The following is a 21,322-nucleotide window of genomic DNA, read 5'->3' on the forward strand; positions in this document are numbered from 1 at the left end:
TTTGGTTTTTCGAGACAGGGTTTCTCTATGGTTTTGGAGCCTGTCCTGGAACTAGCTGTTGTAGACCAGGCTGGTCTTGAACTCACAGAGATCTGCCTGCCTCTGCCTCCCGAGTGCTGGGATTAAAGGCGTGCGCCACCACCGCCCAGCGACTGCTGTTTTATTTAAAAAGCCATTTGTATGTCCAAAATTATCCAACTTTAACCCAGTATCATCTTCTGGATTGTAAGGTTTGTGTTTTATATTTAGGATATGGTTCAATTAAGTGTTTGTATATTATTTCTGTGTGCACTGTCTCCCCATTGTTAGGGAAGGCTCTCAGCACTTTGCTGGTATAAGGTGTTGCCCAGTTCATGAAGTTTTCTTACTTAAATAAACTGCCCAGTGTAATCTGTCTAGTGCTTTAGTTGAAGCTGAGGACAACTTCACTTTTACCCCATACACGTGATCGGTCTCTCTCTACAGACATGATGCTGGCGGTTTTCCTGACACTCCCTAAGTAGAGGTTATATTTATTCCACATGAGTGACCTGTGGTTAGAAAACGATTGGCACTCACCTTTCTGGGTTTTACAGTAGCGGGAAAGGAAACTAGGGCAGTGTGCATGTGCGTGTGCGAGAGAACATTTACACTTGTATGTGTACTCCCTATCTCCTACATGTGTATCTCAGTCTCACCCACCTTCTACTCCCTCTTAACCAGTTCTCCCTAACACATCTCCTTCTGTTGTGGAATAATCTTTTTATATACCATGAAGATGTGTCATTCTAATTGGTTTAATAAATAACCACTAGCCAGGCAGGATTTTCAGTCACACAGGATGCTGGGAAGAAGAAGTGGGGAGCTGCCAGCTCGACAGAGAGGAAGCAGCATGGACAGTACAGATTAAAGGTAATAAAGCCATGAGGCAGAAATTAGATTGATAAAAATAGTTTAATTTAAGTTATAAGAGCTGGTTAGTAACAAGCCTAAACTATCAGGCAAATTTTTATAATTAACAAGTCTCCATGTCATTATTGGGAAGCCAGCAGTCTCAATGAAAAGGTCCAAGTACATCCTTCCCAGCTTCATGTCTTCATTGTTGTTTGTTTTTAAAGTTTTAAAAGTTGTATTTATTTTTATGTACATGAGTGTTTTGCCTACATGTACATATCATATTCATCGTGTATATGCCTGATGCCCATGGATATGAGAGAGGGCTTTGGATGCCTTGAAACAAGTTACAGATGGTTGTGAGCTGCCATGTGGATGCTGGGAACCAAACCTAGGTCTTCTGCAAGAACAAGAAGTGCTCTTAACCACCGTGCCATCTCTATGGCTCCTTGTTTAAAAACAGTAAAAAAATCTACAGAATACAATTAGTAGACATATGAGTTCATATATGCATGGGTCCAAAGGAGCATGGTCAGCCTGTCAGTGGCCTGTCCTTCAAAGAAGGATGACTCCTCCTTCATCAGCAGCCATCAGCTGCCATTAGCACCTCAGCTTAGAGTGAAGGAGGGGTGTGGGGAGAGACAGTAGCACACCAAACTATCTTTTTCATGGTTCTTAATAGACATTAATTAACCCTTTCTCATCCCTTCCCTCCCTATGTTCCCGGGACTCAGGGAACCAGTATTCTACTCTTCTTACCTTCTGTGAGATAAAGATTTTAAAGATGTCACATGTGAGATCATGAGATGTTTGTCTTTCTATGCTTGGCTCTGTTCAGTTATTATAGTGATCTCCAGTTTAAAGTATGTTGTCAGAAAAAATAGTTCCATTGTTTTTTATGGTGAGTAATAGTCTGTTGTAATATATGACACATTTCTTTTATGTACACTTTGGCTGTTTCCGTTTCTTAAAAACTGGCATTTTTAACTGGCTTGATACTGTATAGGTCCATGTGCAGTTTACTGTAGTTCCAGGGAGTTGATGTGTACAACAGCCATGTCATGTCTAGAAGTCAGCATTCCGCATGCACTTGACACCAGCCTGAAGCTCTTACACCCTTTCTGCTTTTTTCTGTATGTCCCATGAGCTCATTGGGAGGTGGATATAGATGGTCTCTGGCTGAACACTCACAAAGACTTACTTGAATAGCCAATAAGTCTCAGAGTTAACTACTGCCCTCTACAAGAAGCTTCTTTGACCAAGACTGAGACCATCACACATACATGAATACAAAAACACAAGTATTTAGAAGGTAGTTTTATATTGTGTCTCTTTAACAAAGCAATACTTATAAATTCTCCCTAGGGCCTAAGACTTCAGTAGTCAGGTGATTTGATCGTGTTTACAGCACCGAGCATAAATGTCCTTCCGTGGGGCAGGTCTCAAATTCCACTGAGAACGTTTGGGTTAACCCTGCAACAGTCTCGCCACACTGCACTAGTGGGCACATTTTCCCTGGCACTGTAGCATGCGTGGTTGAAAGCTGGGAGATTTACTGTGCACCTGTCATGTCTCCACTTCTGGTGAGGTGTAGTCCCTTGAAGATGGGCTTCTTAGTGTTGGGAAGGTATTGGAGTTGACTGAACTGTAGAAGATGTTCTGGTTGGAGCCAGTAAGGATGACAGCTACATCTTGTTGAAGATTTTGGCCTAGAAATGTTTCTTCCTCACTGTTGTGATGCCTATGTCTGTCAAAGCCATAAAATATTCTCAGATGAGAGTGTTTTTTTTTTTTCCTGCTGTAGGATGTCTTTCTGCATGCTGTGAATATATGTTGTTTTCATTAGTTGATAAATAAAGCTGCTTTGGCCTAAGGTAAGACAGAGTATAGCTAGGCAGGAAATCCAAACAGACAAACAGGAAAAGAAAGGGCAGACTCGAGAGATGCCAGCAAGCCACCCATAGAACAGGATGCCAAAACACCTAAGATAATGTCACAGCCATGTGGCACTACATAGATTAATAGGAATGGGTTAATTTATATGCAAGATCTAACCAGTAATAAGCCTGAGCCATTGGTCAAACAATTATAATTAATATTAGCTTCCGAGTGATTACTTTATAAGAGGCTGCAGGGACTGGTGGGCGGGAGATAAACCAGTCCAGCGGGACCGGGTGGGACAGAGAAAAGAATCCAGCTACACTTTCTCGTATTCTTTCCTGTCAGTCTAGGGAGATAAAGGTATAAGCTGACAGCTGTAGCTGCTCACAGCTGGGTTAAACATTAATGCAGCTATCACCACAGCCCAGAACAGCAGGCGTCCCAAAGCCAAGTTTCAGAGCTGCCTGGTGCTCCTAGACTAAGGAGTGAGCTGCAGACATGGCTCACTTTGCGCAGCTCATGGCTGAAGTGGGCGACTTTGGTCGCTTCCAGGCAAAGGTGACCATCCTGATGGGCATCCCCAATTTCCTGTCTGCCTTCTTCGTGTTTAGTCAGGTCTTCATGGTCCTCGATGAGGCTCACCACTGCTCAGTGCCCTGGGTCAAGAACCACACTCTCAACCTAAGTGCTGCAGAGCAGCTGGCAATAAGCATACCCAACGACACAGCGGGCAGACCTGAGTCCTGCCTCATGTTCCAGCCACCTCCTGACAATGCCAGCCTGGAAGACATCCTCAGCCACCGCTTCAATGAGACACAGGCCTGCGACTCAGGCTGGGAGTATCCTGAGAACAGGCCTCAGTCCCTAAAGAATGAGGTAGGATTGCCTGTTCTCTGTCTTTCATAGGTCTGTCTAGTCATCTGACTCTGTGCCTTTGGTCCATACTTGTTGTCCTTGTACCTCTTTGGGTTGTATACCTAATTTTCTCCTTTGCCAGTCATCTTGGTCCATTATCCTTGCTGGGCATCACAGGGCAGGCTACAGCCATGTGCCGACCTTGGGCTCTGTATGCCCCTTGATTGCATGAGCCATTCTCATGTTTTCTGTATGCTCTGCTGCCTCCCCCCTTTTTTCTTTTTGCATGTCCTCTTGTCTGTATCTTTTGGCTTGTCTCTCTGTCTGTCCAGCTGCCTGCCTGGATTTTCTACACTCTTTTCCCTACCTGCTATTCTCTGTCTATTTCATAAGATCTGCCCCACAACCTCCCTTCTGTCCTGATTTATGCTGTCTCCCTTCACGTTTGTTCACCGACCTAACTGCATGCCCACAGTGCTTTACTGCTTTTTGACTTGTACTTAGTTCTGTATATGCATGCTTGCCTCTGTCAGAAGTCAACATATGTAATTTTAAATAGACTGTGTTCAGTGAATTTACCCCGGTGCCAAGGCTGGCCCTGACACACAGTGAGGAAACCGCAGGGTTTAGACGATAAAGTTGGTCCTGGCTGCTATGCCCAGTCTTACATACCCTATTTCCATTTCAGTTTGACCTGGTGTGTGATCGGAGGAACCTGAGGAGGACTTCACAGTCGGTGTTCATGGCTGGCCTCCTTGTTGGGGCCCTCATTTTTGGGCCCATCTGTGACTGGTAAGTGCAGCTGATCCAGGGTGTTTTAAGCTCCTGGTGCTGAGTTACCCCCCCTGGAGACTTGTTAGCCATCAAGATAAATCTTTATGCTTGCCTTCAAATGGGGCTCCATGGAAGACCCCGTCTTCCCCTCTGACAGAGAGCCGAGGACAGGCCGGCCTGGGTCTCCCTTGATTGAGTCCTGGGCAGGCCTTCTCCCTTCACAACCTGTCTCTCTGTTACCTCAGGATTGGCCGCAGAGCCTGCATTCTGGTGCAGCTGTTTATGTCAGGCATCATGGGCGTGGCCACAGCCTTCGTGCCCACCTTTGAGCTCTACATGACTTTCTGCTTTCTCTCAGCTACTGCTGTCTCTGGATACATGATGAGCACTATGATCCTTAGTGAGTATCTGGGCCCCGTGGCCTTCAGGTGCAGTCTGAAATCTGAGATCTTGAGAGCCCCTGAACAACCTGTGGGGATAGTTTCACTCATCTGTACCTAAGGAGGTCATGGCAGAGCTTCCTCTGCTGGGAAGGTGCACGGCACTTAAACAAGATACCATCTGGCCATCAGCAGTGCATGGGTGGGCAGATTCCAGCCCAGGCTCAGTCTTTGTTCTCAGTTTCAGAATGGGTGGGGCCGTCCAGGAGAACACGAGCCATGGTCCTGTCCCAGAGCAACTTTGCCTTTGGCCAGATGGTGCTAGCAGGCCTGGCCTATGGTGTCCGCAACTGGAGACTGCTTCAGATCGCAGGCACCGCACCAGTCTTCCTGCTCGTCTTCTACTTCTGGTAGGGAGCTGTGGCGGGGTGCAGGACCCAGAAGAGGGGACCCGTGGGGCTTGGGCGGGAGGCTCATTGTGCACTGGAATTCTGGGTGGCTGCACTGGGCTCAAGACCCCAGTTATCAGAGCCATGTGTGGTTGACAGGGTTTTGCCAGAATCTCCTCGGTGGCTCCTCTCCAAAGGAAGGATAGAGGAGGCCAAACAACTGATCCAGAAGGCAGCCTTGGCGAACAGGCGGTCCCTTTCTCCAGAACTCCTGAGCCAGGTACCTGTCAGCAGGCACAGGCTCCCCCCTGCCTCAGGCATGTCTATGCTTGTGTCCTGGCCCCTCACTGTGTCCTTCTTCTAGCTGACCCCTGAGAAGACAGGTCCCTCGGGAAATGCGCTGGATCTTTTCAGACACCCCTATCTCAGGAAGGTGACACTGGTTCTCATTGCTGTCTGGTAAGTGTCCAGGGTCTTGTCCCTCAGTGAGGGCTGAGTCAGAGGACCTCTCTTGCTCTGCTGTATTTCACTGGAGTGGTGGACAGAGGCTCTGTGAACATGGTGGTTTCTCCCCAGGTGTGAGTTCATTGAGTTAGGCTGTTCCTTTGGGTGTGACTTGATGTACACCCAGCAATGACAAGGACATTTGGGTACTTTGTAGGTTTGTGGACAGTCTGGTGTACTATGGCCTTGGTCTCCAAGTGGGGGACTTTGGCCTGGACATCTACCTGACACAGCTGATATTTGGACTAGTGGAGGTGCCCGCCCGTTTTTCCAGCATCCCCATAATGGAGAAGCTGGGTCGCAAGTGGAGCCTGTCAGGTTCCCTGACTCTGGCTGGTACTATGTGCATCATCATCATCTTCATCCCAGCAGGTACCAGGTTGTCTTCCTCCCTGCCAGGGCTACCCCCATTGCTCCCACACCGTTACGGGTTCCCCAGGGTTTGGGCATGGAGGGTGAGACATTTGAGTGACAGGGAGGTGCATGGGCTTAGGTGATGGTGTCTTCCCCCTATGTGGCTGACCTTGGCTCTCCTTCAGGTCTCCCCACGGTGGTCACTGTGCTGGCTGTGGTGGGAAAGTTTGCGTCATCTTCTGCCTTCACCATATCCTATGTGTACACTGCTGAGCTGTACCCCACCATCATCAGGTAAGCACTGCCCTGGGGATCTAATACCACCCATTCCTCTGATGCTCTGCTACCAGCCACTGGCAGCCAGTGAGCTGCCTATGAGGCCACTGAAGTGTAGGTCTGCTCACCGAGTCACCACAGGACACTGGAGGACAGATAGACATGAGCATGCCCTGGCTGTCTCTGGACCAGAATGTGGGAGAGAAGTTAGAGCAAAGGAGAAGTTAGAGTGCCAGGAGAGGGCACTCGGAAATGGAAAAGGCATTTGGGTCTCTAGAGGTGGCAGGAGAGCAACAGAGAGGGCTTACTACTCCAGGAAGCAGCTAGAGTAGGCAGGCACGGTGGCTGAGACCTGGGTCCTCACATCTCTGGAGTGGGTGTAGCCTGACCAGCGGCCAGAGCCTCAGCTTGTGATGCTTTCCCCAGGCAAACAGGCATGGGGCTGGTGAGCATCTTCTCCAGGATTGCTGGCATCATCACACCGCTCGTGATGCTGCTGGAACAGTACCACAGGGCTGTCCCCATGGTCATCTTTGGCAGCTTCCCCATCGTGGCAGGCCTACTGTGTGCTCTGCTGCCTGAGACGAAGGGCCAGACCCTGAAGGACACCATCCAGGACCTGGAGAAGGGGCGCCCCCTGCGGTGAGCACTGACTTACTGGACCTCATTATGGCCAGGCTTTTCCATCATCGTTACCCCTTTATTGATTACTCTTTGCTTACTGGGCAACATGGTGCCCACTTCATGCCACAGATTCTTATTTTAGGTCATTGTCCTCCTACAGATGTTGATGGGAACTCCTCATAGGAGCTCACCTGAGAGTGCCACTGACTGCTGTTTCTCCTTGCAGATCCTCAGTGAAACAGTCCCCTAAGAAAGAAATGGCGGCTGAAGGAAGAAATCCTCTGCCCACGAGTACCCTTTGCAGTGCTTCTTCCTCCAATTATGGTCGTTAGGGGTGTGTTCATTTACAAGAACAAATCACATGGTGTCTGTCTATCCCTGGGGTTTGTTTCGAGGTAGGGACAAGACCAACTTGTTGTAGATCATACCAGCCTCCCTGCTTAGCTCTGTTGTCCAGTTACATGTTTGAGTTACAATCCTTTGTCACTGTGTGTCTTTGTCTTTGCCTCTTGGTGTCTGTGCCATGTCTTGGTGAGTAGGATCACAGAGGAAGAAGGATATGCAGATGTCAGATGTCGCAGCACAAGCCAGGACTCAGGGAAGTGCCGGTGGCAGTCCCTCCCTTGGTCCCACCAGCTTTCCTAGTGTCCAAGATGAGAACCCTCAGGGAACACTGCGAAACTGTTGCCAGCCTGTCTCAGATTGTTGATAAACCTCCCTCCCTCTTCATGCTCGGTCAGTCTCTTGTCAGGTGGGCGTGAGCAGGGCTGTACCGTACATGTGCAGCCAGTCCTGGATAGTTCGTACTGTCCTTTTTTGAAATTGTGGACAAACATGTTCTTCAGCTTCCTACCGTCACCATCCGGAGTTTCCTGCTGTATGTCCCTTTAATAAAAAGAGAACCTGCAACAATGGAGGAGTGCAATTTAAGGCTGAAGCTGTTTGCTTCTCTGTGTGATGTGATGTGCGCCTCCCTTGGCAGTGGTTCTCACTCCTAGGAAAAGACTTAAAGGGATCCTTTATTGACATAGCAACATTACAAGGGTGTTCCTGTTGCTTTTGTTTGTGTTGTTTTCTAGTATGAGCTGTTTTCCCAGACCTGCCTTTGGGGTCTCTGTAGACATTATCTTTTCCATTTGTTAGGGATTGCATGTCTAATGAGAAGTGTTTCGCTGTGCAGTGGTTATGCAGTTCTTGGGCTCTTGAAAACAGTTCGCAGGAGAAATACAGGCGTATGGGACTTTGTGCCAGAGTATCCCTAAGATACCATAAGCAGAGCTTGTGAGAGAAAAAGGCCAAGAGAAACCAGGTAGTCTCCTTCAACTAGAGAGGTTTCAAAGGCAAAGAAAGACTCCCCTGCGAATTGGCTGGATGCCTGTATTGATTACATTCTCTCCAAGAGTTTGGCTGCATTCTCTCCCCCAAGAACTTGAGCGAAACTGAATGCAAACACGTTCTTTTTCTTCAGAGATTCCAGGCAGTGCACTCTCAGGCTTTAATGTAGCTGTTGCTCATATGTTCACATCTACAGTGTGAGTGAGCAGAAAGATAAGAAACGTGACCTTTGGGAGTGTGTGTGAGCCATTTCAGGCCACAGATAAGGAAAGTGCAGGCCAGGCACCACAATGAAATGTTAGAGGAATTAGCACCGTTAAAGAGCAACCCAATCTCTTCCCTGATACAGTACGACAGGTAGCCTTAAAGCTGAGCCCCCACCTGCGAAAGACTGGGATTTGTGAAAATACAAGTTCATTCAAAGGAAGACCCTGCACTAAGACACTGAAGGAGTTTCCTGCTCAGAAACTGTGAAATAAATGCTCCTCCAAGGATGAGCATGCAGAGGACACTACAGACTATACCTCTCATCCAAGGGGACTAGGCTACATCTCAAGCTGGCTGCAGGACTTGGCAGCATCATGTACATGGTACAGGTTCTGTAAGCACAGAAGATACAGATGTGAAGGGACATGGAGGCTTTAAGCAAGGTTCCAGAAAGCTTCTGAAGCCAAGTAGGATGTAATAGGATGTAAGAGCCAAGGAGGCTCTTAGGGACCATGACAAATGTCTGAGGGTGAAGAAAGCATCCAACAGGAGAGAAGAGGCAGCTCAAGTGAGAAGTTCAGGGTGGAGGGTGGGGCCACACAAGGCCATTGCTGGAGCTCAATTGGGTGTTCTTGTAAGTGTCCTGGTCTTGGTCTGCTGCTGGGTTAAGATCTGTCTTTATCAGTAGCTAATTGAGGGTCATACCAGTTTGTTGTAGATCATGTCCTCTAGGCATGACATGGCCACATCAAAGCAGCTGGGATTCCCAGTGTGAGACATGATAAGAGAGGCCCTACTGGACCTGAGATTTCAGTAGCTACACGCCTCTTCCCTCCAACTAGTGTCACATAATCTGTCCCTGGTGTGTGTGGCCTTTGGAGGTGCTAGAGTATGCAGAAGGATGAAGGTTCATGTAGTACGGACTCTGTTTATACAGCTATTCGGTTATTGCTCATCTAGGATTGAACTTTTCAGTATGCAACTGTTGAAGGTTATCCACACCTGTAACACCTCATTCATAACCTGCTCTGTAAATAACTCACTAGTTTATCAAAGTGGATTTGGGTGGATTCTTTCTCTGTTTTAGGCGTGGTGGTCTGTAGTGTGAACAGATGTTTGCTTGTCCCTCCCTAGGAAAGTAATGCCATAGTGTGTTCTTGTCTGTATCTCGACGGGCACAACAGAAGGGGCTATACAGGGAAAGACATGGTAGCAGTAAGACCGCTGCTCTGTTCTGTGGTTTCATTGTGGAAGCTGGTACAGGATTCAGAACTCAAACACAGGAGCAGGAGTCTCCCCAATCCAGATGACAGATTTACTATTTTATAGTGGCAATTTCACCTAGTGCGGTGGTTTGACTAAGAGTGACCCCCATAGGCTCGTATATTTGAGTGCTTAGTCACAGGTGGGGTGGGGGGAATGGAATTGTTTGAGAGGGATTAGGGAGTGTGCCCTTGTTGGAGAAAGTATGTCACTAGAGTGGGCTTGGGGTTTGCAAAAGCCCATGCCAGACCCAGTATCTATCTTACCCACCCCCCACACACCTGGAGATTAAGATGTAAGCATTCAGCCCTATGCCTGACTGTCTGTTGCCATGTTTCCTGTCATGATGATAATGGACTTATTTTCTGAACTGTAAGCCAGCCTGTTGATGAAGCTGCGGGTTGCATTCCGCCACCCAGCTCCCGCCACCGGCTTGCTTTACCCGAAATAACAACACATAAACTGTATTCTTTTAAACAACTGCTTGGCCCATTAGCTCTAGCCCTTACTGGCTATTCTGATATCCCGATCAACCCATCTCAAACTGTGTAGCATCAGTCTTACCAGGAAAGATTCAGCATGTCTGACCTGGCGGCTTGCTTCATCGCGTCTGGCTCTGAGAGGAGCTGCATGTTTTCTGAGCTCTCTTCCTCCCAGCATTCTGTTCTGTTTACTCCTCCCACCTATGTTTTAAACTATGAGGGCCAAGCAGTTTCTTTATTATAATTAACCAATGACCTTCCTCCATCACCAGCCCCCAATTAATTTTTTTTTGTAAGAGTGGTGGGCATGATGTCACCTCACAATAATAGAACAGTGATTTAGACAGCTAGCATGCACAAGGTCCTGGGCATTATTTCTAGCAATACAAACACAGTAACGGGTGATTTTGTATGTCCTCTCAGGTTCTGATCTTGGATGCCCTGACTAGAGTTTAAAAGCAAAAGGCTCTAGTAATCTAATCTCCCACCCAGAGATTAAGATCACTGTCCTGCTGTTCTGTGGATCGAGTTCTCTCAAGATAAATACTTACAGCAGAATAAACAAAGTTCTATAGCTTTTCTAAAGTAGGAAACATGCTGAGAGAACAGGAAAATCAAGGAAGCACACATGTACAATCTTGGCAAAGACTGCAGGACTGCTGTAATGAAAAGTCTGAGGCATTGAAGGAAGAACTTGAAGGACACAGTAGAAAATGGGAAGATGCCTCATGCTCCTGGATTGATATTTCAAAAATGGATGTATCACTGGACTTAGTTTATAGTTTATTTCATTTTTCACGGAATTTTTTGAAAGTTTAACATTCATATGCAAGCACAAAAGACCCTGATTAGCTAATACTCCCTGAGCAGAAAGCAAAGTTGGAAGTGTCATTGTATAAACTAAGGTAGTAGAGCAGAGAGCCCAGATGTAACCCATGCAGCCATAGCTATATGGTTCTTGACTTCAGTGTGAAAATGTAGATTAAAGAAAGTCTCTTCAACTGATAGTGCTGGAAAAGCTGGGTTTGACAAGCAGACTAATAAACCAAGTACTTATTTCTCACTCTGCTGCAGAAAAACCCTTTAGTACATTGTGAAAAATGTATTGCTCTCATTGTTAATAAAAAGCTGATTGGCTGATAACTAGGCAGAACTTCTCAGGGCAGAGTCAGGAGTTGCAGGAGAGACTCAGGAAGCAGGTGATAAACATGCCATGCCGAAAGAAGGTACCACCACATGGCAGAGGGGAGATAAGAAATATGGGTCAATTTAAAATATAAGAGTTAGCTAGTAACAAGCATGAGCTACCAGCCAAGCATTTCTCATTAATATTAAACCTCTTTGTGGTTATTTGGGAGCAGCTGCCGAGACACAAGAGAAACTCTGTAGTGGCATGTCAATTGTATTTTAATAAATAAAGACTGCCTGAAGATCTGAGAGTAAAACAGTCCCATTGGTCAGCCCTACAGACCAGGTTATGGTAACACACACCTGTAATCTCAGTAGCCACACTAGTTGCCATAGCTTTAATCCCAGCCCTAGAGAGGAATATAAAATGGGGTGAGACAGCTCTCAGACGCAATCTCCTGAGATTCCTGGAGGCAGCTTGCCATTTCAGACTGAGGTTAAGGTAAGAGTCAGTGACTAGCTGCTTTGCTTTTCTGATCTTTAGACTGAACCCCAATTTCCGATCCTGAGTTTTTATTCTTGCTACAAAACTCTGCCTACATCACTCTGTATGAAAATTAATTCAAAATGGTTCAAAAACCTTGTAAATCCTGCTAAGACAAGAGGAAAATGTAGAGCAAACACCTCAAGAGAGAAATATAGGCAAGGAATTTCCAAAAAGGACTCCACCAGTACAAGGAAAGATTACAAGAGTTGACAAATGGGATTGTTCAGCCTTTAAAAGCCCCTGCATAACAAAGGAAATGATCAACCGGAAGAAAACAGCCTTGTGCTGTATGCATATCAGACAGGAGACGATTATTCCTAATATATAAAGAAGTAAAGACACGTCTTTTCCCCAAAAGGGCAAACATTAGATGCACAAATAAATTAAAAGACATTTCTCAAAAAATATATAAATATATGAAGAAATATCCAATATCCTTAGCCATCAAAACTATATTGGGTTTATGTTTCATCCACTTAGAATGACTATCATCAAGAAAGCAAGCCACAACAAATGCTAGTGTAGGAGCCTTTCTACACACGACTGGTGGGATTAATGTGGAAGGGCCAGAGTTCAGTGTGTTGGGCACACCATGGTGTGATATGAGCACCAAGGATTTGGACAGCTTCATCCTTACAGCCTTGCTGTCTGCATCCCACATGACTACTGCCGCACACCGCGGACCCCCGTCTGCGCTCTATGCGCTAGAACCCAGTTCGGGCAAGGGGCTGGAGGTTGAGGAAACACGCAGAGACAGACCAACACACGGACCTCCGATCGCTGGTACAAAAGCCCTTCTTTAATAGCACCATGGAGGCTTAAATACCCTGCAGTCAATGGCCAACAAGTGAAAATCCCATCCTCTGATCCTCTAGGCAAAGCACAGCTTCTAATAACTTCAATTAGAAGGCTCTAGACAAGAACAGCTGAAGGCCAGGACTTAATTAGTCCCAACAGACCACCGCTCTATATGTGTGGTTGTCCTTAACAGTTCATTTAATATTGGGCCACACTTTAAATGGTGTGGGTACTGCCATTAAAGGAAGCCAAGTTCTTTTCATTGGGACAATGAGAAAAATGACTTGAGAGCTGCTTAAGGATTGGCCCCTCCCACTCCAGCTCAAGGGTATAAGTCTGTAAACTCATTTGAAAGGTTTTACTTCGAGAAGAGAGAGCTAGGATGCCCTCCATATACAGAGCAACCTAAGGCAATGCATTGGTGTGCTCGGACACTCGAGTCTTTATACCTGAGCTTGTATTCCTAATTCTCACAGTATACCCACCTGAAAACAGCCAGCCAGCAATACATTTTTCAATGCTGTTGCCTGAATATGTGCTCACAGGACATATTTCCTCTGCTAATTCAACATCATAAAGTCACAGAACAGATTAAATATAGACAAGCTTGTACCTGTTTCCCAGAATGTGACTTGGGTGGATTCTGGTCTGGTTCCTCATTCTTCTGTCTCTTCAGGAGCTCCATGAGCACAGCCTTTCCTCTCTGTTCCTATCTGCATACTGGTCTTTGGTACTCTTGCCAGAGTGATCCACAAAGATGTTTACAAAAAGACTGCTCATTTGCATCCCTGAACCTTCCCACCATCCTCAGCAGACTTCTAAGCCTCTTGATCAGATGCTGTAGCAGCCACTCTCCTGGTTCTCAATGCCGGCTTTTGGCGCTCATTGGCTTTCTGGGCTGTGACAACATACTTGGCAGCAGTAACTTAAAGGACGACAGGTTTGTTTTGGTTCATGTTTTCAGAGGCATCCTGGTCACCAGGCTCTGTTTTTGTGTGGTTTTGTGGTGAAGCCAGAGAATATGACAGAAGGGAGTGCTGGGACAAGGCTGCCAGCCTCGTGCTATCCTGGAAGCACAGGGACGGGAAAATAAAGGGGCTGCAGTATCTCCTCCAAAGGAATGCCTTACATCACTCTCTTCCAGCAAGTAGGCCCCACCCCCTAAAGGTTGCACTTTCTCTTAGTGTACCCTCAGGTGAACACCAAGCCCTCAACAGATGAGACCGCCATAGCATCTTAGGCTATAGCCAGTAGAAGAGGTACAATAGGCAGAGCTCAGCAAGACTGGATTAAACATTAATGCAGCTGTCACCACAGCCCAGAACAGCAGGCGTCCCAAAGCCAAGTTTCAGAGCTGCCTGGTGCTCCTAGACTAAGGAGTGAGCTGCAGACATGGCTCACTTTGCGCAGCTCATGGCTGAAGTGGGCGACTTTGGTCGCTTCCAGGCACAGGTGACCATCCTGATGGGCATCCCCAATTTCCTGTCTGCCTTCTTCGTGTTTAGTCAGGTCTTCATGGTCCTCGATGAGGCTCACCACTGCTCAGTGCCCTGGGTCAAGAACCACACTCTCAACCTAAGTGCTGCAGAACAGCTGGCAATAAGCATACCCAACGACACAGCGGGCAGACCTGAGTCCTGCCTCATGTTCCAGCCACCTCCTGACAATGCCAGCCTGGAAGACATCCTCAGCCACCGCTTCAATGAGACACAGGCCTGCGACTCAGGCTGGGAGTACCCTGAGAACAGGCCTCAGTCCCTAAAGAATGAGGTAGGATTGCCTATTGTCTGTGTGTCTTGTGTGGGGTCTGTCCGTTCTCTGTCTGATCTTGTGCCTTTGATGCCCTCTGTTGCTCTGGTTCTGCCTTTATACTTGTATATAGCTGTCTGTCGCCTGTTCCCCCCCTTTTCTCGTCAGCCCGTGTTTCTGTTTGTCCTCTGTCTGTTGGCCCCTCTCTCACTCTCTGATTTTCTCTGCCTGCTTTACTTGTTGTCTATCACTGTTTCATTTTTTGCCTGTCCTTTTGTGAGCCTTGTGGCATCAAGGTACCTATAAACCGTTGACAGAGAAGAAGAAATATTTGTCAGAGAAGCAAAACAAAAGGAAGACTGGTCACAGGCAATAGACGATGTCTGGGAGCCAAATCCAACTCTGGTACAGTAAAGAAGACGGAAAGTTTGCTAGGATTCATAATCTCTGTTCTCTTACAAACTCAAGCACATAGCTCAGCTTCTCCTCCAGCTATCCCAGCATCCCGGGGCCCTTGGAAAGTACTCTTGTGTCAGGCTGTTCTCATTTCCAGAATGGAAGGATTAAGGCGATGACTTAGCCCAGGAAGTATAGGAAGCTATCATGGAGCCAGGCTGCTATGCTGAGTCCCTGGTGTCCAGTTCTGTCTTTTAAATTTTTTTTCCAGCAAAGAAGCACATGTGGGGAGTCTAGAAACTCAAGGGTGCAGGCTTGTGAGGGGGTCTCTGCATTCTCATCACGTTTGTGGTTGTAGATCTGGAGCCCACAGATTAAACATTCACTCCCCTGCCCCACACACACTTGAAAAAAAAAACATCCGTTTTTAAGAAGCCTCTGGAGACAGTGTTTTAACCAAAGTGAAACATTCACTTTTTCAGATGAGACTATAATCTTTCCATGTCTGGGAGTCTGTCCTTTCTGGGATTCTCCTCATTCTGTCACCCTCCCCCTTACCCAGGGGAACTAGGTTACCTTAAGGACACTCCTAACCACTGGATCTAGCTCAGCCTGGCCTGGAAGACTCAGGCCTCTCCATGACTCCCTGGCATGGAACCTTATAGCAGGTTCTTACCTTGATTATCCCTCAGAAGTTTGGAGAATACTTATAATTGCACAGAACTGCTCTGCCCACCTGGCAAACAACAGCATCTTTAAGGCCCAGTGAACCTTCCAGATTGCCCTGAATCTACTCTAAGCCTTGTCCATTGCATGTGCTGAATTGTTATGTAATTTCACTCAGCCAAAGCTCATCAGCAGGCCTGAATCTTCATGGCCTTAAAGCACCTAGGAGTCTGCTACAAACCCTTCACCTAGTACCATTTCTCAGTTTCCTCTATCCCCAGCCTTCAGCTGGGCCCTTCACTGTCAGGTTCCAAGTCTACACTACACACATAAGGCACAGAACTGAAAGGGAACAATTGCTGAAATCACGAGCTCAATCCATTTGGTGTATCTTTGCTTTTAAGTTGTTTTATTATTTTATGTGTATGAGCATTTTGTCTCTGTGTGTGTGGGTGTGTGTGCGCACGCATGTGCGCGCGTGCCATAGGCATGCCTCATGCCTGTAGAGACCAGAAGAGGGCATCGAGTCTCTGAAGCTAGAGTTATAGATGATTTTGAACTTCCATGTGGTGTTGGGAGTCAAGAGTAGGCAGTGGTCTTCACTGCTGAGTCATATCTCCAGGTCCCAATACATTTGTTTTTAAATGCATTTATTTACTCCGTGTGTGTGTGTGTGTGTGTGTGTGTGTGTGTGTGTGTGTTTCTTGAGGGGTGGTCTTAGCAGGCATTTGGTCAGATAAACAAATTGAAGAAGCCAGATCTCTTTCTATCTAGGTCCTGGGGACTGAACTCAGCTCTTCAAGTTTGGTAGCAAGTATCTTTAGCCCATGATCCATTTTACAAGCCTATATTTTGGTGTTTGAAAAAGTTTAATCCCCCAAGGCCAGCCTGGTATATAAAACAAGTTCCAGGACTGCCAGGACTGTTGTACAGAGAAACCCTGACTTAGAAAAAATAAAAAGTTTAATCCTTTCCTTCATTTATCAGTGAAAGAAGTTAGAAGTCTGCTTCTCTCTCCAACAGCCAGTAGTCAGTAGATTCCATTGAAAAATAGCCATACAGAACCTCTTGGGAATGAGGAGGGGCAGGATGGGAGTCATCCACTTTAATGAGTCCACCAAACGCTGGATCATGGGTGGCAGAAAATGGAATGTGTTGTTAAATGACAGCACCCACCAGAAGCTCTTCTTTGACCCTGGAGGCTCCATGGCATTGGCTCTCGCTCACCATAGATGCACGCACTGGGTCTTTCCGTGTTCTTCAGAATAGTCTCCGTATGCTTGACCCTATTCTGGCCAGGTCCAGCTTCTAAGGAATCTCTGACATGACGGCCTTGTGTGTCTTCTTGACAGGCTTCTCAGTCAGAGGGGTCATCCCTAAGATCAGTCTGGGTCCTCACATCAAGAAAACAACGGGACAGTGGCAGACCTCCGTTTCTTTTACAGTTTTGAATGAGCGCAAAGAGATCATTGAAATATACCTGTTTGCTGCCACCACAATCCCCCAGAGCTCTCTTGTCCTGGAATATCAAAAAATGCAAGATTCTGTGATTTTTCACCAATCCTCGGCTTCATAGATACCAAAAAAAAAAAAAAGGCAGCACAGGGTCAGCAAGATACATGCTATGGCATGCACATGTACACACATGCACAGGCACACACATGATAAATGAGAAGAAAAAACCAGCATGTCCTCACATGGACACTGGGATGTTGGATTGGATGTCAGGATGTTACCATTTCTCAAAGCAACTCATTTGATAGTCTGTGTCCTGGTCATCTGGAAATAGTGACCCCTTTATTGAGCAGTTGTCTAGAGCAGATCAGCCTGGCGACATGTCTCTGAGGCATGTAGTTTATGTGAGAGGGCCCAGCCCACTGCTGGGAGAACCATTCCTAGGCAGGTTGGCCTCAGCTGTGTAATAAAGATAGCCTGGGAACAAGCCAATTAGCAGCATTTCTCCAGGTCTCTATTTCAGTTCTTGCCTTTAGAGTCCTACCTTGGCTTCTCTTAATTATGGGCTGTAACCTATAAACCAAGGAAGCCATTTCCTCCACAAGCTGTTTCTGGTCATAGAAAAGCAAAATTGGGACCAGGACAGGATTGTTGCCATGCTGGCCCTAACCATGTTGCTTTGGGGATTGTGGAAGAGTTTGGAACTTTAAGTGGAAAAACCATCAGCTGCTCAGAGCTTAACGGGCTGCTCTGTGGGAGCTTGGAAGATAAGCATGTTGAGAGAAATGCTGGAGGTGGATGCATGGCTTGTGAGGTTTCAGAGGGAAGCAAAAACTATTATGGTTGTGTCTTGTAAGATTAGAATATATGGAAATGAAACCTTTGCTTTACTGGGACAATGGATGCTGGTCAGCTGGGACTAAAAAATCAGCTATGATTAATAGAGATTAGTTATAGTGTGAATTTGAGTTGGTCTTAATAATAAAAGCCCATAGTCAGATATTGGGGTAAATCCTGAAAGATCAGAGAAGTAAAGGAGCTAGTCACTGGAGAGACTTCTTACCTGTACCAAATCCTCAGATCAAAGAGGAAAGATCCTGTCTCTACAGATCCTCAGACTAAATGGGGCTAAGCTTCTATCTCCTCCTGCTTTACACTCCTCTCTCTGCTCAGCCATGTCCCTCTGTCTCCACATCCCTAGTGCTAGGATTAAAGGTGTGTGCCCCCAAGTACTGGGATCAAAGGCATGAGATCCCAAGTGCTCAGGTCAAAGATGTGTGCCACCACTGCCTGGTCTTTGTGGTTAACTAGTGACTAACTCCACCCTCTGATCTTTAGGCAAACTTTATTTGTTAGAGTACAAACAAAATATCACCACAATTAATTGCATTAAGGTGAAATCTTTTGCAAAGTATCTCCTTAGAGTCAGCACAGAGAAGCTATGGTCTGGGGTGGAGGTGGGGGCCGTGGCTGCATCTCCATTTGGTAAATAAACTTGACCATATGAAAGAATCTCCTATGTGGTTCTGATTTTGAAGGCATGAGAGATGCAAGATTGAGGGGTTCATGAGGAGCAGTTCAAGCCTGGAACCATGTGGCAGTATTGGAGTCCCTAAAGAAAATTCAGGAGAGGTCATTAGTGTAGGTTAGCCTCAGTTGCAATGGGGACCCCAGGATTGAAGGGGTCATGGAGAGAAGCTGACACTTAGCACCATGAGGTACAGTTGGAGTCCTAGCAGAAAGGCCAAGAGAAGCCATTGGTGAAGGGACAGCCTCAGTTGCAAGAGGGGGTCTCAGAATATTGACAATGCCAGGAGCATGCAATGAGCGTCATCAAGGAGAGCAGCATGCATAGAGTGTAGCCAGCCTGAGCCTACAAGACAAGCAGTGTGTGTTCTGGATAGTGGAACAGAGAAGCGGGGCTCCCCAAGCCACCAGAAGCCCAAAAGTTCATGAGTGAGTTCCAGATGTTGGACATCCGGTTCCTTGACTTTTGGATTTAGGCTTTTCCTATGCCCTGGTTCTTCTGTTTGGGAAGTAAGGAATTATATAACTTGTTTTTTTTTTATTTTATTTTATAGAAGCCCAGAGTTGAGAAAATTTAGATTTTTTAAAGAGACATTGAACTTTTAAAACCCTAGAATTTTTTTAAAAACTGGGGGTTTTAAATTTGTCCTGTAATTTTTGTTATGATATTGATATAAGATCTTGGGGACAAAAAGGAAAGTTATAGTTTAACATGCGATGTGTTGGTGCATTAGGTTGAAGGTGTCCTGGCTAGTTTTATTGTCAACTTTACACCAGTGAAATTTAACCCGGTGCAGTGGTGGTGCACATTCCCTTAATCCCAGCTCTTAGGCTACAGAGGCAGGAAAATCTCTGTGAGTTCAAGGCCAGCCTGGTCTACAAGAGCTAGTTCCAGGATGGACAGGCTCCAAAACTACAGAGAGAAACCCTGTCTCAAAAACAAAACAAAACAAAACAAAAAAACAAAAGCAAAGTGTGTGTGTGGGGGAACAAAGAAAGAAACCAATAAAATTTACCTAAAAAATAAGGATCCTCAATTGAGGAATGGTCTAGATCAATTGCCCTGTGGACATGTCTGTGGGGGCATTTTTATTGCTAACTGATATAGGAGCCCCCCACTGTGGCAGTGCCACCTCTAGGAGGAAATCCTGAGTGGTAAAAGAAAGGGAGCTGAGAGCCTGGGAGCTGGCTGGCGAGCAGCATTGTTCCTCTCTGCTTCAAGTGCTGCCATGAGTTCCTGACTTGACTTTCCTCTGAGGGACTGTAACCTGTAAGCTGATACTCCCCTAAGTCATTTTGTCTCATGGTGTTTTTCACAGCCACAGAAAACGAGCTAGGTCTTTCTGCTGTCCTAGAATTGTTTGGTATCCACTTTACATACTTCAGATTTGATATCCAGCTCAGCTTCTTCACCACCCCCTGGCTCAGAGGTCGCTCTTTATAATTAGTCAGTAACCTAGCCTGCTTGGGTAGCCTGTCTACCCCAGAGGTTCCCTCCTACCTAAGACTCTCCAGAGAATGAACACCTTTGCTACCTTTGGAAATTTGTGTACTCTTCCACATGGTAATCCCAAACTCTATTCCAGAGAGACACTCTTAGTGTGAGCTCCCGTATCCAAGGAATGGCTCTGCAGACCAAACCAAGGGGCTCTCTTTGAGAAGACACTTTACTATGCTGTGGGATGATGCTCTTGTACACAGTAAAGACTTGTCACTCATATGTGTTTAATAAAATTCTGACTGACCAGTAGTCAAGTAGTAAATATAGACAGGGTGACCAGACTAGGAGAGTTCTGGGAAGAGAAAAGGCAGAAATACAATCACCAGCCAGATGCAGGGGAAGCAAGATGACAATGCTTTACTGAGAAAAGGTACCAAACCACATGGCTAAACCTAGATAATTTAAGTTGTAAGAGATAGTTAATAATAAACATGAGCTAATAGGCCAAACATAATTTTTCTTTGGGACCCTTTCTTTGGAATGGCTATAGGACGAGCTGGGGAGAAACTTCTGTCTATACTATTATCAGTGGCTTCATTTTCAGATGGAAACACAAATCACAATGATTTGAAAAGAGATGTTTTTTTTTTGATAGAGTGTGTACCCTTAAAAAGGTTTCCCCTTCTCAGTGTACCTTTGCACCATTCCCTAGATACCTAGTAAAATGAAAACATGTCTGGCAATCCTGTCCACATGGACTGATGAAGAGAAATGGATGCACCATCAATGAGCCACAGCAATGTGATTTGTCCAGGAACTAGAGGCATATGAATGGGAGGGAGGGAAAATCAGAAAGAACAACCTCTTTTCGGGGTCTGCAGGCATGAAATGCCTAGCACAGGTGAGGGATGTTGGCATAGAGTGTGGTGATATAGGTGGGTCTTCTTTCTATGTGTTGCTTCATTGGTTAATTAAAAAAGAAACTGCTTGGCCTGATAGGTCAGAACATAGGTGGATGGAGTAGACAGAACAGAATGCTGGGAAGAAGGGAAGTGAGTCAGACGCCATGATTCTTTGACCCAAGATGGATGTAGACTAGAATATTTCCCGGTAAGCCACCACTTCGTGGTGCTACACAGATTACTAGATATGGCTTAAACGAATATGTAAGAATTAGCCAAGAAGAGGCTAGATATAATGGACCAGGCAGTGTTTAAATGAATACAATTTGTGTGTTGTTATTTCGGGTGTTAAGCTAGCCTTGCCGAGCCAAGCGGGATGAAAAGTAGGCCTACTCGCCTCCTCACTACAGTATGGCATAGGTAGGAGCCAGCTCTTGAAAGGTCCTAGGGCCAGTGCCAAGGAGTTGGAGCTCTCTTCTAGAAACTCAAGAGAGCCATTGATGGTTCAGAGAGTGG

General features: G+C 46.1%; 1 protein-coding gene across 2 annotated transcripts in view; it reads left to right on the forward strand.

The window, feature by feature from the left end:
- The first annotated feature begins 3,164 nt into the window (after positions 1-3,164).
- Positions 3,165-21,322, forward strand: part of Slc22a13 (solute carrier family 22 member 13) — a 29,699-nt gene continuing 11,541 nt past the window's right edge. Inside the window, exons 1-10 of one of the 2 annotated variants that reach the window (XM_050141641.1) lie at positions 3,165-3,630; positions 4,298-4,401; positions 4,629-4,783; positions 5,005-5,173; positions 5,312-5,432; positions 5,517-5,611; positions 5,814-6,028; positions 6,196-6,304; positions 6,713-6,928; positions 14,176-14,440. In XM_050141641.1, coding sequence (XP_049997598.1) covers positions 3,253-3,630; positions 4,298-4,401; positions 4,629-4,783; positions 5,005-5,173; positions 5,312-5,432; positions 5,517-5,611; positions 5,814-6,028; positions 6,196-6,304; positions 6,713-6,928; positions 14,176-14,440 — 1,827 coding nt within the window. In that variant the 5' untranslated portion in view covers positions 3,165-3,252. Of the gene's footprint in view, positions 3,631-4,297; positions 4,402-4,628; positions 4,784-5,004; positions 5,174-5,311; positions 5,433-5,516; positions 5,612-5,813; positions 6,029-6,195; positions 6,305-6,712; positions 6,929-7,136; positions 14,052-14,175; positions 14,441-21,322 lie in introns of those variants that run through there. The other variant, XM_050141642.1, reaches the window with a different exon arrangement.

Source organism: Alexandromys fortis, unplaced genomic scaffold (assembly GCF_014885135.2).
Source record: "Alexandromys fortis isolate MF-2015 unplaced genomic scaffold, M_Fortis_MF-2015_v1.1 scaffold_44, whole genome shotgun sequence".
Taxonomy (NCBI): domain Eukaryota; kingdom Metazoa; phylum Chordata; class Mammalia; order Rodentia; family Cricetidae; genus Alexandromys; species Alexandromys fortis.